This window comes from Podarcis melisellensis (assembly GCF_964234715.1).
Source record: "Podarcis melisellensis genome assembly, chromosome: 14".
Lineage (NCBI taxonomy): Eukaryota > Metazoa > Chordata > Lepidosauria > Squamata > Lacertidae > Podarcis > Podarcis melisellensis.
Genome location: NC_138546.1, coordinates 23,465,714 through 23,479,204, shown reverse-complemented (window position 1 = coordinate 23,479,204; position 13,491 = coordinate 23,465,714). Strand labels below are relative to the sequence as shown.

At 47.8% G+C, this 13,491-nt stretch overlaps 1 protein-coding gene across 4 annotated transcripts in view; it reads right to left on the bottom strand.

Moving 5' to 3' along the window:
* Positions 1 to 2,469: 2,469 nt before the first annotated feature.
* GRID2IP (Grid2 interacting protein) overlaps positions 2,470 to 13,491 on the bottom strand; it is a 61,500-nt gene continuing 50,478 nt past the window's right edge. For all 4 annotated transcript variants that reach the window (XM_081888962.1, XM_081888960.1, XM_081888961.1 and 1 more), the window contains 6 exons: positions 12,775 to 12,930; positions 9,874 to 9,960; positions 8,710 to 8,839; positions 7,295 to 7,413; positions 6,000 to 6,164; positions 2,470 to 4,737 (listed from right to left, as the gene is read on the bottom strand). In XM_081888962.1, coding sequence (XP_081745088.1) covers positions 4,663 to 4,737; positions 6,000 to 6,164; positions 7,295 to 7,413; positions 8,710 to 8,839; positions 9,874 to 9,960; positions 12,775 to 12,930 — 732 coding nt within the window. In that variant the 3' untranslated portion in view covers positions 2,470 to 4,662. The remainder of the gene's footprint in view (positions 4,738 to 5,999; positions 6,165 to 7,294; positions 7,414 to 8,709; positions 8,840 to 9,873; positions 9,961 to 12,774; positions 12,931 to 13,491) is intronic.

Genomic DNA, 13,491 nt, shown 5'->3' with positions numbered 1-13,491 from the left:
AGACAAGTGAAAGCTGGGCCTCAGTTGCCTTGCCACCCTCTTGCACAAAAGAACAGCCGCCCCATCCCTGGGCATTGTGCCCAAAGTGATCTCAGGGCATCACATGAGCCATTGTGCCACCCTACCCCTGCTCCCCTTTCGGGGCCGGTGGGGGCGAGAGGGGAGTTAAGATCTTCACAAAGCCCTCATCTGGAGTTGCAGACATTTTTGCTGGGAGCTGCTTTTTAGGAAATTGCTAAATGTTGGCACTCTGCAGAAGGTTTTGTCAATAGACTCGTGGTTTATTCAGATGTGGTTTGTTGCTCTGGCTGAGAAATTGACGTGCCAGGTCAGGGCAGCCAGAGGCAAGACGAGACTTTTATCCTTGCACAACACCTGGGCTTAATCCATCTCCCATATGAGATGCAACAATCAATAAAGACAACTTCCCCAGACCCATGGAAACAGCTGGAGAGACCTAGTGGACTAGAGTCTTTAATATGCATTATGAGTAGGTTCTAAGTTGTGGATCCATTCTGAAGGAAATCAGCCCTGAGTGCTCACTGGAAGGACAGATCCTGAACTGAGGCTCCAATACTTTGGCCACCTCATGAGAAGAGAAGAATCCCTGGAAAAGACCCTGATGTTGGGAAAGATGGAGGGCACAAGGAGAAGGGGATGACAGAGGATGAGATGGTTGGATAGTGTTCTCGAAGCTACTAACATGAGTTTGACCAAACTGCAGGAGGCAGTGGAAGACAGGAGTGCCTGGCATGCTCTGGTCCATGAGGTCACGAAGAGTCGGACATGACTAAATGACTAAACAACAACAAAGTTGTGGTTCCAACTTTAAACTGTGGTTACGTCTGCAAGAAATGACAGACGAGCTGCTACTGCTTACATATTTTAGATTTATATCAACACCTTGACAAACAAAACAGCAACAGAAAGAAAAGTGCAAGTGCCCTGTGCTGGCCATGGGGCCTGTTGAATGCCAACTCTGTTACTGAGCAAGATTTTCAGAGGACCCAGCAAAACACAGCAGGAGAGAGCCAGGGTTACTTTGGAAGAGCTGCTGTTTTTCATTGACCCACTTTCTGACCATCAATGAGCAGGTGATGTGGCTGACCTGCTCACAGTTAATGATCACCCCTGCCAAGGCCGCCAGTGCTCCCCTGCACATGACTTCACCAAGAAGACTTTGTATTATCAACAAAGAACCACGTGCCCATCGAGAGACAGATCTGCTGCCAAGGTGTAGCAAAGAGCAGGTGACAGACCAGAGTGTTTCTCACTCCTGGCACGCTGACTGTCACGGCAGACACAACAGTGGCTGTGGGCTAAAGCTCAGGGCAGGCTGTGCAGGAAGTCAGTGGAGATCTGGAACTGGGAACATGCTTGGTTGGTGGCCATGAGTGACGGGTGCCTTTCACACTGGACTGGCGAGGCAACCCTCTGGGGAGGGAAACCTGCAGCTCTCCAGCAGTTGCTGGACTACATCTCCCATGATCGCTGACCATTGGTGATCCTGGCTTGGACTGATGGGGATGAGGAGTCCAACCAGGGCCGGCCCACCCAAGAGACATGTTGAGGCAGTTGCCTCAGGGTGGCAGGCTCTCAGCAGCTGGGAGGAGTGACAGAACCGCCACCACCTCCTCCTCTACTGTGCATCTGCCACCCTCTGGGTGGGCATACGGCAGAGGGTGGTGGGCAGGCACATGGCAGAGGTGGAGGAGGAGGCTGGGGCAGAATTTTCAGTTTTGCCTCTAGGAGCAAAACATCCTGGTTGGCCCAAACAACACCTGGATAGCCAGCAGTTCCCCCATCCCTGCAGCAAAGAGGACAATAGGTCTTCAGTTGCATGCTCTGCCTTGCCTTCCTTATGTTTCTTTAACTCGCATCTCTGTGGCAAATGTCACTGTAATCAGCTGTCCTTAAATTGGAAGTGGGTGGCTCTTGAAAGGTCACCTTTCTCCCCTCCTTGGATACCTCCAGATGTACCTGCACCAACGATTAGTGAAAGCTAATGGATGGACTGATCTCTCCATTGACTTGCAAGGGGGGAGGAGAGGAGAGGCTGTGCCCTTAAGCAAGGGCTGCTGTAGAGAAGGATGAACGCAGCTGCATCCCTCCCACTGGGGACCCAATGCCTGATCGCCTCTCCCTACCTGCCTGCTCAGCTTGTAAGATATCACCAAGCCTTGCACTCACATATCATTGCAACCCAAATGAACCAGAAATGTGTGTTTTAAAAATCTGAGTGTCTCAAGAAGCTGCAGCCTACACAATGCCACACTCTGCTTTTCCTGCCTTTGTGCACCATCAACATCCACCCACTGAGAGAGAGAAAGAGCGAGAGCTCTGAATGCCACCCAAACCACATTTGCACTGCAGCAATCTTTTGGCCAGCTCCAGAAACAAACCACAGTTTCCCTGTCTAGAGGCTTGGTCTCATATCAGGGATCAAAGTGATGTAACGTTGCACATGCAAAAGGTTTTGCTGCAAGGACAGCATCACTTTATTGGAGGGGAGCATGTCAAGTTGGATGGAGACTCAGCTCCGGGCAAATATACATCGTCCTTGATAGGAGCTCTTCAATCATTGAAAAACATCACAAGAAGATATTGTCTGGAAGCAAAGAGGGGGACCTGGCTCTGTCACTTTGCAACGTCAAGTCAGAGCAGTCATACAACAGCCTCGAAAAGCTCCTTGAACAAGATCAGCTGGACACGGCACAGATCATCCATGGCAAGGCTGGTTACTGGTCAGCCTTCCTGGTAACCCAGCGCCCTCCAGATATTTTGAACTCCAACTCCCATCAGCCCTAGCATCATATGGTCACACCAGCTAAGGCTGATGGGAGTTGTAGTCCAAGATATCTGGAGGGCATCAGGTTGGAGGAAGGTTGGACGAACCACAAATGGGAACCCGGGTGGCTCAGCTATGGCGAGGAGAGACGCCAATACCTGGCACTTGAAGCAGTGCAAGACGAAACAGTTTGCAGTGAGGGGATGGTACAGCTGGGCAGGGTTTAAAAACAACAACGGAAGAATTAAAAAAAAATGAAAAGCCCAAGAGCCCACTAAGGTCAAGTGTAGTTAATGCACTGGGTGGTGACGAGTCTGTGCTTTTGGCCAAGGCTACCAAGAAGCTGCTTCCTCCAGAGGGACATAGAGAGAAAAGGTTACATGGGAAAGGTGGCTTCTTCCTGAAGCACAACGGGTGGTGGGATGGAGATAAAATAAAGTCCTGGGTTTAATTTCCATCTAAGAGAACCTAGAGTAAGTGGGGTAGGTGGGGAATAGAAAAGCTTCTGCTTGGTCCTGGGCTGCACACAGCATCTCTCAGTATAAGGCAGCTCCTTGTATTTCATGGAGCAATGAGCAACTCCACTCGCTCTGCTGTGCTGAAAGAGGCTTTGCCACAGCCCAGGCAAGCATCCCCCAGCCTGCTGCCCCTCATGTGGGCTGGTGTTGCCATCCAAAACATATGGAGAGCACCAGATGAGGCAGAAGCCTTCCCAGGGAGAAGAGTGCAGCTTCAGGGAGTGATCAGTCCTGGATGCTTTTGGTCTTATCTGCCAGGGTGAACCAGTTGGGGCAGAAGCGTTCCCCAGACAACTGGCCTGATGTGTTTCTGATGATATGGACACCCCTTTTTGGGAGCAGGTTCCAGAGCCCAGAGGGTAACCAGGACTAGCTGAGGTGAAAGAGCAAAGCGTCTCAGCCTAGGCAACTTTAGATACCTGCCAGGGGCATCAAAGAATTCCCCAAGGAGAAGCTATTTGGGGAATTGGTGCACAAACCTCCCTCCTCCCGCCCTGCCCAGATGCAACAGTAAACTGGTTGGATGAAACCAAAAGCCAGACTCCTCATGAAGGCCCATGAAATTTAGGGGAGAAATGAAAGGCAGTTCTGCCGGTCCCTCTCTGTGTCCTGGGTTTCACAGCTCAGGGCAGGGGTGTTGCCAGAACCAGCCCTGTGATACAAATGTGCAGAACAGGGTTTGCATGTGGTGATTTATACAAATAAATTTTAAGCTGAACTTTTCGGGGAATGGAAGCCCAAACTTCTTGCTCTTGCTGTCAGGGCTTACACTGAGCTACCAGATACCAAACAGGGTTTTCTGGGCCTGGTGCCCTATATGTGGATTGGGTCGCACACAAATTAGGATGGCGAGAGGGTCTGGGGTCTTGCCAGTACTGCACTAGGCAGTGTGTCCAGTTTCCCTATAAGCAAAGTTTTTTCCAAAAAGGTTTATGCTTTAAAAGAAGTGGGGAGAGAAAGAGTGGGAGATCTAGGGCTTTTAAAAAAACACAACAACCCACAGGGATTCAGTGCCCTGGGCCATCCACTAACATGCCAGGCTTAGGATTGGGTGGGCTGAAGGAATGCAGGTCCTGAATGGAGGGGAGAAAAAAATCTGGTCCTTGAACAGTTCGTAGAAAGCCACAGACACCCAGAGGGTCCCACAGCCAGCATGGCCACTGATGCAACTCCTGCTTCCTGCCCTCTGGCCTCCAGGTCCACAATGGGGTGCCACAGAGGTGTTTTCTCCAGCACCAGAAAGAGCACAAAGTGATGGTCCCTCATTCTCTCTCTCTCCGGCAGTTCCCAAGCCAAGCAGAGATGCAGCCCCCTCATCTTCTCTTGGCCACACCTAACGGCTGACAGGCTGTTGTATCACCAGGCAAGAGGCGGGGTCATCCTGGGGCTGCACTGGGGCTCACCGCCAGCCTGCACATCGCTGAAGGCGCGCTGCGGGGAGAGAAGGAGGAGGCGTGAGAGGCAGCCCTGGGGGTTCCCCAAAGACAAGACCAAGCGAAGAACACACAAGGGGGTGTCCAACAGGGAAGACTTTCCCCTTTGGTGCAATGGCAAGCTTCTCTTAAGCTCTACAGGAGGCCTGCCAGTCAAAAGGGGACAACTCAGGGCTTCTGGTAAATCACATTGTGCAAATTGCGACCCAAATGCTGGAAGCTGCCTTATACTGAATCAGACCTTTGGTCCCTTCAACTCAGTATTGTCTACACTGACTGGCAGTAGCACTGCAGGGTTCCAGGCAAGGACTCTCTCCCTGCCCTACCTGGTGATGCCATCAGGGATTGAACCTGGGACCTTCTGCTTGCAATACAGGTGCTCAACTGTGTGTCACTCCAGCTGTTCCAGCCGATGGGACTTGTCATTCTAAACATCTGGAAGGCCCCAGTTTGGCAAAGGATGCCCTTCTCCAAGACTGTCCTGTCCTCTGCTGTTTCTTAACTCTTGAGGTTTCACATGCAGAGCCAACTATTTGCTCCAACCAGCAGAAACCCCCCTCACCACCTGCACGTGATGAAGCTTCCTGCACACATATTTTTTAATGATTAAGTGCGTCTGTCTTTCTTCATTTCAGGTTGTATGACATGCGTCCAACATTAATTTCAGTGGGTCTGAATAACAATAATAGACATGACGCACTTAGGTCCTTTAATTTTGAAAGGCCTACTCTCTGAGTAGAACTAACGCTGGATATAGGAGGTGTAAGAAGACACAGTTTCCCCTTCTGCCCTGTATTTGTCGCAAGCAGTGCTGTTTCCGTTCTGCTGCAGTCCACCTTCTCCCAAAAGTGACATTATTCATCTCACGGTCCACTGCAGTGAAACTGTGCAACTTAGTTTACAAAATTAATTACGTAAGTTATGTTACTATTGTTCTCCCATCCCATTTATTTTGGTACAAGAAAACAATGCAAAGGGTGGTGCGGTGAATGCAATGAACCAGCTTGCTTGCAACAACAACAGTGAATCCCAATCATATCTGTTGGTTCGACTTCTGTTCTGAGCACGGGACGACTAAGCAAACTTCAGCCATTTCTGCTCCCGTTTCACTCTTTGCCTGAATTCTCCACTCTCCCTAGTTGGATGCAGTCCTGCGTTTTTATGGTATTGTGAGCAGTACTGACCAGGCCAGTGGCCACAAAAGGTAGCATGGAAATAATGCATTAAAAAAAATGTATTATTTGTAAGTTGGAAACAAACCTCAAACTTGCTCATGAATTCGGCGAAAATGCCGAAGAATGCTTCAGAGGTTGTGGCTTTGGAGTCCTCCCCAAAGAAAGACAAAACTTTGCCAAACTCATCCATGGCTCTGTGCTGGAGGTCACTCAGGGACTGGATGGTGGGATGAGCACTTTCCAGGAAGGCCTTGAGGAGGGTGGCTAAGGAGGATAAACTCTGCCACTGTCTCTGCATACCTGGGCTGCCAGTACTTAGGAGGAGAACCACTGAACTGACCACAGGAAACAGACTCCAAGCAGCCCCCCACTCCATTTATCCCAATTATGAGATAAAGAAAACAAACCCACCGCCATTTTATGCACAGGGATGCACATGGGAGCCCAGAAGTGTTGCTAAGCACTAAAAAGGTTCATTCCATAAAACTAGCATAAAATCAAATGCCAATTTATATGAACAGGTGCAAATTTAGGCTTTTAAATGTCACAGGCAGCAGAAGCCACCTGATTCCCCATCGAAATCACACTCACTCATTTCCTTGGTTAATTTGCACTTTACCCTAAATCACTCCAGATTAGCTCCTCTTTAAATATTTCTCCCCCCACTTATTACTTCCAAATCATCTCCAGATAAAATCATTTCAGACTATTGTATTCACTCAAATTAATATCCTACCTAGGTATCAAGAGCACCTCCAATTAAAATCCCCCCAAATTCAGAAATGCTTGGGGGCAATAGTGAAAAGGTTTTGAGGGGGGGTCCATGCCCCAGGGGGGCTCCTGCTAACAAAGCCCCTGCAGGGGCCAAATTGATATGAATAGAAAGGGTCTGTTCAGTGTCACTATTTTGCAGGAGGAATTTGAGTGCATAACGTAGACTTGGGTTTGTGCAATTAAAGAGGATTGAATTGCTCTGTCTCCGCAGCACAACAAATCCACTTTGAAACTGAATCCAGCATTTTGCACATCGGGAAGTGACAGAGAAATGTGTTGGAAAATGTGAGATAAACAAATGGTTCATGGGAAGATACCCTGCAAGCAAATCAGGATGGAAGCAGGCGGAGCCTTGAGGGGCCGACGTGGCCCTTGGCAGGCGACTCCCCCTGATGCTGGCTGTGTGGCCATTCAGCAAGGAGACCGGGGACGTGGCAGCAAGGCCAGGCTGGGCTCCAGGGCACAGAGACCCCTGGTGGCAGGCAGGACAGAATGGGGGATTCCTGTGAGTGCCCAGGGCTATAGCGCCCCTGCCCCCACCCCAAGCTATGCCCCTGGGCTGGAGAGGATGTCCGCAGCCCCCTGGCCATTTCAACCAAAGGATACATCCATCACTGTTGCAAACCTGTCCTCCGGGGAATCCCCCATGTTCTGGCAGGCAACCTCAATCTCAGCAATGGTGGTGTGGAGGTCGTGGAGGTCAGCCATTAATGTTCTCTGGTTCACTGGGGAAGAAAAAGCAGTAGAGAGAAGAGGATTCTGACAGATATGTCCCCTTCTTTCCCTTTTTTTTAAAAAAAATGTTTTATTAAGTTTTACATAACAAATTTAAATTCAAGCACATCGTTCACCTCTTCATTTAGAATTCTCTGCATCCTTTGACTTTCCTTGGCCCTTCCGTGGTTACCATTTTTCCCCTGCCGCTTATCTTATTTTCTCTAATTTGTTAAAAAAATTACAAGCATTACTCAAATCCTACCAAAGTTTTTAGTTGTTTACAATGTTCTCTTAAATACATTATAAATTTTCTTCATTCCTTCTTGAAATTATTCTCTTCCTGGTTTCTGATTTCCTTCTTTCCTATGACGAGTTCACCACTAGAAAGTGTGCGTTGGGGAAAACTAACCTGGAAATGAGTAAACTATGGGCTTTTTGGCTGCTGGTTGGTTCATAAAAGATATTTGCATACCACTGTGTCATTAAAAATGTACATCGAAGTGGTTTATAGCGATAAAAACACGGAACCACACCATTAAAAAGTTTAAACCTTATATCAACTAACCATCATGGAAAGATGTGTTCTTAATTGCTTGCATAGGCCTGGCAGAATAGAAAAGTTATCAGCAAGCATTTAAAAGCTGGCACAGAAGGCACCTGCTGAATTTCTAGTGGCAGAGCATTCCACCGGACTGGGCTGTGTCATGTGACAAAGACACATGAGAGCAGAAGCAGCAAAGCATGCCTCAAAGGGCTTGGTTTCTATGTTGCATGAGCCTTGCCAACCTACGGAATGACGGCCAATGCTCTTACAAATTATCTCACTGATTGAGCTGGCATAGAAGGGTTCAGGCGATCCCTACGGCATCCAATATAGTGCAAATCAGCATAAGGTTTTAAGCTTGGGCAATGGAACTTCCCCACCCCATCTCCCCGCTCCCCAAATCTGCTCCAGAGAGTGCAGGAAACCCCAGGACAGATTTAAGGAGGCGAGTTCCATTGCACAAGTTTAAATCCTTGTGCCAATAGAAGGATTGTCTGAAACTCTGGAAAGCTCCTGCTTCCAGTCAGTGTCAACAATATTGCACCAGTTGGACTAAACTCCTGGCTCAAGACTAGGCATTTTTCTATTGACCAAAACAAGGGCTAGGCAGCCTTCCTGCAACTTGATGCCCCCCAGATGTTTTGGTCTATAACCTCCGTGACTCCCAGGATGGCACAGCTGGCTGGAGCTGATGGGAGTTGTCGTCTAAACCATCTGCAGAGCCCCTGTTTCCTAGGTACTCCATCCTCCTCCGTTTTACCTTTGGCAGCATGTGGCACGGTGGGCAGGTCCTTGGCAAAGCCCAGGAGTTCTGGGAAATGTTGGCTAAGGGATTTGGCAAGAATGTGCAGGAAGGTGGATTTTCCATCGACAGTCTTGGTGGTATTCAGCTGGAAGAAAGCAAAGGAAAGGTGGAGGGCTGGAAGTGAAGGCTGCCAGGGGAACTTCAGGCCACAAGCAGCTCAGCCTGAGAATGTAGCTGACTCGGCGCAGGCATTTGCCACTGCATCAAAGCTTCTAGTCCACATGGGTGCAAAAGAATCGTAGAACTAAAGCTGGAAGTGACCTATAGGGTCATCTAGTCAAACCTCAGGGCAAGCAGGAATAAGAGGACAGGGCAGTTCCTGCCCCTTTGATTTGCTGGTGAATTGCACTGTGGTAATAATCTGCAACTATTTCATGAGCTGATTGTGATTTAAATGTGAAATGTTCTAAGGCTCAACCTGTGGGTCCCCAGATGTTGTTGGACTACAACTCCCATCATCCCTGAGCTCTGGCCTTGCTAGCTAGGGGTGATGGGAGTTGTAGTTCAACAACATCTGGGGACCCACAGGTTGAGAAAGGCTGTGGGTTTGTCTTTCCTATTTGTTCTGAACCACACTGAGTTCCCTATTGGGAAGAAGGGCGGGATATACATTTCACAAGCAATTGTTGCGCAGAGGTTGATGATTTCAGCAGATGAAACTTGCAAGGCAGGCTAGACCAGGGGAAATCCCTAGTCCTTTGCAGCTATTAAATGGGCACAAGCACCACCCTCTTCCCCATCTGGACTTCTGGTTGACGACTGTAGCAGAGAGTATCTTGAAAGCGAATATTTTGCCCACACAGAAGCCTGAGGTTTCTACAAATGCACTCATCTCTCTCCATCCTCTGCCCAGGAAGCAAGAAGCATCACCCTGCTTGAGGACACATACCAGCCCAGGCAAAGGCACTTGAGCTGGTGAGAGGTGTGGCCTGGGGATGCGGGCCTGACAGATAAACCTTGAGGGCCGCATTTTGGCCCCCAGGTCCAGGGACCGCCACTCATGCCATCAGCCAAGAGAGAATGCCTCTCCCCTCGGAGGGCTCATTGAATCCCAAAACTGTCAAGTTGGAAGGGACCCAGCCCCTTGCAATTCAGGGATGCTGCTTCAACTCCACTTACCTCAGTGAGGAAGTTGATCTTAAAGCCGGTTGTTTTGTTGGTCTTCGGTTGCCCATGATTCAGGTAGTTGCCCATGGCCAGCACAAACTGCAAAGGGAATTTCTTGTGAGTAGCCTATCAAAGGGGCCTCCTCTCTTTCCAACCCTGAGGTAGAACCTCCCACAACATGGTGGCCTTCAAACACTTCAGACTACAACTCCCAGCAACCCCAGCAACCTAGAGTCATGCTGGCTGGGGCTGATGGGAGTTGTAGTCCAAACCACTGGGAGTAAATCAGGTTGGCAAAGGGTGGTCTACTCAAGACCGAGGTCCAATTCTGTACAACGCATTTTCATTGTCTTCACAAATTGGACTGACTTCTGCTACACAAGGAGCTGAAAACACACCAGCTGCTCGGATCACCTTCCAGTCCACGCCCAGATAGATTTCCCTGCAACACCAAACATGCTAAATCCCATCAAGAATTTGTTCAGGAGAAGCTGCTCACAGAATTGTAGACTTGCAGCCATGCATAAGGAAGCTTTTATTATGTTTTTATATATGTTGGAAGCCATTCAGAGTGGCTGGAGCAACCCAATCAGATGGGTGGGGTATAAATAATAAAGCATTATTATTATTAAGCTACGGAAGGCTGGGAAGAGACCCAGAAGAAAAGACCTCTGCCTCTGGTCACCTTTCATTCACTGTGCTGTTGCCCCAAGACTCCCTGCATTTGTGTGAGTTGGTAATCCCTCCCTTGGGTCAAAGATGAGCTTTATGTCTCCAGGAGTCCCAAGGGCAGACGAAGACGGGGATGGGGCGAGAACCCCGTGCATGCCACATCTCGAACATAACTTTTGGGTTAATCAACAGCCGGCTGAGGACGCTGTGCTGTTAACCAGGCGTGATTCGTGGCCTCATCAGTGGGTGTGAAGAATAGTTTGGGGACCTGCCAGGTCCTCTGGCCTCTTTTTCTTGCTTGGGGGGCCAACTACACACTACGGGTGAACGAACACGTGTGGCGAAGCCCCAGAGCTGCTCACCATGGAAGGAAAACAGCTTGGGGAACTGAGGATTTGGAGAAGAGAAGATTGTTAGGAGCAGGGGTGCTTCACCCCTTCTGATGGCCAGCAAATTGGGCAGCTTTAAATAAGGGACATTATTTAATTACTTATTGCCCGGCCTTCACCCAAAGGTTCCAGAATGGGTTACACTTTGCAGCGTTAAAATACTATATTAAAAACTTTAATGAATTGGACTATGTGGAAATGGCAAAGTTGACAGCAACATTAAGAGATTGAAATAATGAACTTTTTAGAGTAAAATGGAGGCCTTTTGCGAACTATTTGAAAAACGTAAACCAGACAAATGAAATTTGACAGGGCAGAATTCAAGATAGGAGCAGCGGAAGAAAAACGATAAAGTAATTGTATGAGACGGGTTTCTGTAAAAGAGGAGAGTTTGCTATACAATGCAGTAGAAAAGGTCTTGAACCAAAACGCTATGGAGGTTTGGGTGGGAAGTCAATACATGAAACAATGTAATTATTCAATTTGAAGTTAATTTATATATAAAAAAGGAAATTCAATAAAAATCTATTATAAAAAACTCCATATTAAAAACAATTTGAAGCTACTTACAAACTTAAAAATAAGGTGCATCTTAAAAACATACACCTCCCAGTGTCAAAAGCCAGGGTAAAGAGGCGCATCTTCAGCATTCTCCAAACACTGTATAATGAAGGTGCTAGGCACACCTTTGTAGGGAGGGAGTTCCACAACTTAAGGAGCCACCATAGAGAAGGCCCTGTCCTGGACTGCCACCACCTGAGCCTCTGAGACTGGAGGAGGAACATTGGAAGCTGACACACATACTTGGTCAGACCATGGTCCATCTAGCTTAGTATTGTCTGCACTGACTGGCAGTGGCTCGCCAGGGTCTCAGGTGGGAGGTATTCCCCACAGGTCCTACCTTGAGGTCCAGCTGGGGATTGAACCTGGCGCCTTCTGTATGTGAAACAGCTGCTCTACCACTGAGCTACAGTCCTTCTTCTCTCACATAATTTTTTACTCACAAGATTTTTATTTTTATTTTAGAAAGCGGGCTGGGTGGGGAGGTGGGGAAGGAGAGTGCAGGCTAGCCAAAGCTCTCCCTGGCTGCACCTGCATCCCAGCAAAGCTCAGCTGAAAAGAAAGGGGGCATTTTGGACTGCATTTTTTTCCATTCCCATGTCAAGGAGAGACTCCATCAGGCAAGGCCTCTTTACGCCAGCCTTGCTCCACCCTCTAGTCTCTGCTTCTCAATTTGTATTGTATTATTTCATGCACTGTGGCTTGCCGTTGTTTTATTGATTATAGTCTAGAAATTATTTACCGTAACTGTTAAGGGTGAATTTCTGTAACTTTTATATGCTGATATTATTTTATACTACTCCAATGATTGTTGAATGTTACTTATTTGATGTAGGTTGTTTGCTCTAAAGTTATGTTTCGTTATCACATTTTTGTATTTGCATTAGATTGTTTTAAGATGTACATTTTTTGTTTCTTCAGCTTGTAAACCGCCTTGAGTATTGTAAGGTAGAAAGACGGTATACAAATTAAAAATGATGATGTTGTTGTTGAAGGAGCAGTCCTTTGCAAAAAAAAAAAAAGATGCACAATCGCTCCAGGATTGTGCTTCTGTTCCATTCCTTTGCCAGATTTCTCAAAAAAAAAGCACTGGAAAAACATGGGAGGACCATTCTGGAGTAATAAAAATGCCGGGTAAGAAGTGAGTTTGCCCGTTTGCATTCTAAATGCCTAGAGTTGTGAAGCCCTGCCACCCCTGGAACCAGGAGGGAAGGAGCCACCAAACTCTGGCTGAGTGAGAAGCGGCTGCCCCCTGGTGGTGCACACAAGCAACAAAACCAGCTCTCCTGACCTCTAAGATCTTGGCCAGCTTCTTGCTGTTCTTCAGCTCCAGGGAGGCGTTGTAGATGCACTCGTAGCTGGCTGTGAGCTCCTCCATCTTCTCCGGCAGGGTGGTCTTGAAGTGGAGGCTGCGCAGGCGGGTCTTGTAGTCGGGTACCAAAAGCATCTGGAAGAGGAAGGAGGAAGGGAACAGGGAGGGGAGTCCCCACTTTATTCCACCATCTCTTTTCGCTACCACCAAAATTGCTGAGGTCTGGGCAGGGCAGGGAAAAAATGCTTTGCTAGATCAGGCCCCTGAACCAAGGGCTAGCCGGCCCTTCTTTCAATTGACCATCCCCACATTTGCTTTATAGACGAAGTGACAAGGGTGTTTAATAGAAACATATCTTGGTTATCTCAAAGTCAGCAAAAATGGGTGGATCTATCAATTTCAGTTACTCGTTTATCCAATCTTAAGTGTAGTTTTCTACATTAGTTTGCAGAAATCCTCATATGAAAATTCATCTGCAAATTTATCCTAACATACATATTTTTGCAAGGCAGTTTGCCTTAACAGAGTGTGATTTTGTGTGTTATTTTCACTAACATACACATTTAATGCATGCTTTACCAGTGTGTTTTAGTACACGTTACTGGGCTGGAAAACTGGGCTGCAAAATTCAGAGAAGTATGAATTTTGAAGGATTGCTGTGCTTTGGTTTGCATAACAGTTTCAGAAAGCATGACA